The following is a 2,627-nucleotide window of genomic DNA, read 5'->3' as shown; positions in this document are numbered from 1 at the left end:
GTCAATAAGAGTCTAGATGTGAAAGTTATCGCCTCCAGAATGAAGGCATGTTTAAGTTGAATGAAAAATCTTGTGTTACAAAATACATTATTTTGTATATTATTGTTTGTGATGACCATATGTCGTATGATTAGGTGAAAAAATTTGTACAAGACTCTAGTTATCAAAAATATCATCTGGGAAATAATGATCACTTTTACTCATGGTCAGAAGGTGAAAATTAGTGTTTCACGCACCCTTTTGAGAGTTGCACTTTCTTAATCCACAACATATCGATTATCAAGCCCTTCTTGGGATAGTTCAATATGCCATCTCTTTACTTTTACATTTTAAATTGGAAATTAACTTGCCCATTTAGAAACTTGTACTTGACCATTAAAATGAGCTTTGTATCAGATGCAATTATGGTAGTTTATAGAATGAACCTTATATATGTTAATCATCTAGGTAGATAAGAAATGAATACTTCAATCCTTCATGTTTAAAGATTCCCATGCAACATTACACCAACTCTCTTACAAAAGACATAAGTAGAGATACCTTACTTGCCGGTGCCATTTCAACTTATGACCTCTTTTATAAAATACGAGTTATATACCACTAAACCAATCCATTAACGAACTCATTAGTTAAAAAATCACAAAATCTACCCTACTTTTAGAACCGTACAAGATAACAAAGACCGAGTGTTAACCCAAGCCGAGAAGTTAATAGAAGTCTTCTTGAACTCGAGTCTCCAAAAACGGTACGAAAGGATCAAAATGTAGTTTTGCCACGTCTTATACGAATATACGGGGCAAGTGTAGGCTTGGTAAAGCACAACACGACACGAATCATGACGTAGCGTCACCTTCCTTCTAACCTCAAACCACAAGTTCCCATATCATAACCAACACTTGCCCTTTGTTTCCTCTATTCTCTATTCTCCATTCTATTGAAAGATCTGCAACAGTTTTAATGGCGATTCTAACGTTTACCCCCAAATCTTGTGATCCCACAACGGCGTACAGAGTGCTGGAAGAACATGGGTTTCCCATCGGCCTTTTGCCCACCAACGTGGAAAGCTACAGCTTCAATACCAGCGATGGCAGCTTCGTGGTGAATTTGGCCACTTCATGCAGCTTTCAGATCGACTCCTACCATCTCAAATACAACAAGAGGTTGAGTGGTAAGATTGCCCTCAATTCCTTGCATGAGTTGGATGGCATCAGCGTTAAGATCTTCTTCTTCTACCTCGGTGTTAATAAGGTCTTGAGGGATGGAGATGCATTGGTCTTCCTTGTGGGTTCCTTCTCTGCTTCTTTCCCTGTCACTGATTTCATTGAGTTCCCTTCATGTGGGTTTCCTCTGAGCAATTGTGCCCATGGCGCCTCACATTCGCTCATTCAGAAGGATTCATGAAGATCAGAGATTATTATTATTATATCTTCTTGGAGAAGAGTTGCTTCTTCAAGAATCATTGTCACTATTCAAATTGTGTAAATAAATATCTTCCTCTTTTAAAATATCTTCATTGGTCCTGGTGCATGATGACTATGGCCTTGTGAATAGGATGATGATGCCTAAATAAGACATTTACTTGTGTCATGTGAACGCGGTTAATTATATGGGAATTGTTGTGATTGGAAAAGTTAAATTAGAAGCGAATGTGATAGTTTATGGGTTTCAACTCTAGTGTTACTTTTTGGCTTTTTGTAATTGTAAAGGATGATAATTGGATTAAACATTTCCTTCTGCTTCTTAGTTCTGTAAACATATTCTGCCCAAGGAGCTGGGTGATCTATAATTAAACGATATTTGAGTTGCATACGAGTATGTTTTTGTATGAAGTCGAATTACATGTAACTCTTTATGAAGTGGATCTCGAATTATGTTGAATTAATTGAAAATATTCCAATCTTTAATACAAATGCCTGTATATAGAGAGAGGTTTATAGAAATTTAGATTTGAGGGATTCAATTTTAAATCATGAACTTATTATTATTATTATAACAAGACCTGTGTACAGCAGGAGTCCCAGCCGGAGTCCCTGTCTTATTTAAAGAAATTAGATATAAATATGAAGTGGAGGGAAAGATAAAAGATGATTGTACAGCAGGAGTCCCTACCTTATTTCTTTAGATAAAAGTATAAAATAGAGGGAAAGATAAAATGTAGAATAAACAAGTAAATGATTTCAACGAGAGAAATTTATCTAATATTGAAAATAAATGTTAATTTTTAAGATTCAGTGCTAAAGAGTCAGTCGACAACAAAATATTTAATAGACATGCATCTAACTTGTTGAAAAATATTTAATAGACATGCAGACAACAAAATATTTAATAGACATGCATCTAACTTGTTGAAAAATATTTAATAGACATGCATCTAACTTGTTGATTCCATTGTTTGTTATGTGATAGAATAGGTTTTCGTGATCCTTCAATTTTAATATGGATGTGGCAGCAAGAAGAGTAATGAATTGGGCTACAAGATTATAACCATAGTCTATGGTTGAAGAAGGAGTCAAAATGAAATAGAATTGCAAACCAAGATTATTATATAATATTATACAATATAGTAACAACGAAGTGATTTTTCTAATGTGGTTGGTAGATATTTTAGATATCTCTATGTGCTACTT

At 34.6% G+C, this 2,627-nt stretch overlaps 1 protein-coding gene across 1 annotated transcript; it reads left to right on the top strand.

The window, feature by feature from the left end:
- Positions 1-901: 901 nt before the first annotated feature.
- LOC149572281 (uncharacterized) lies at positions 902-1,669 on the top strand. Its single transcript, XM_089811007.1, has one exon. It carries the CDS (start codon positions 958-960, stop codon positions 1,399-1,401), a length of 444 nt encoding a protein of 147 aa, XP_089667133.1. The 5' UTR covers positions 902-957; the 3' UTR covers positions 1,402-1,669.
- Positions 1,670-2,627: the final 958 nt, after the last annotated feature.

This window comes from Cupressus sempervirens, chromosome 2 (assembly GCF_028749045.1).
Source record: "Cupressus sempervirens isolate cs-2001-9-10 chromosome 2, ASM2874904v1, whole genome shotgun sequence".
Taxonomy (NCBI): domain Eukaryota; kingdom Viridiplantae; phylum Streptophyta; class Pinopsida; order Cupressales; family Cupressaceae; genus Cupressus; species Cupressus sempervirens.
The sequence above is the reverse complement of the archived record's forward strand: the minus strand, read 5'-3'. Positions and strand labels throughout refer to the sequence as shown.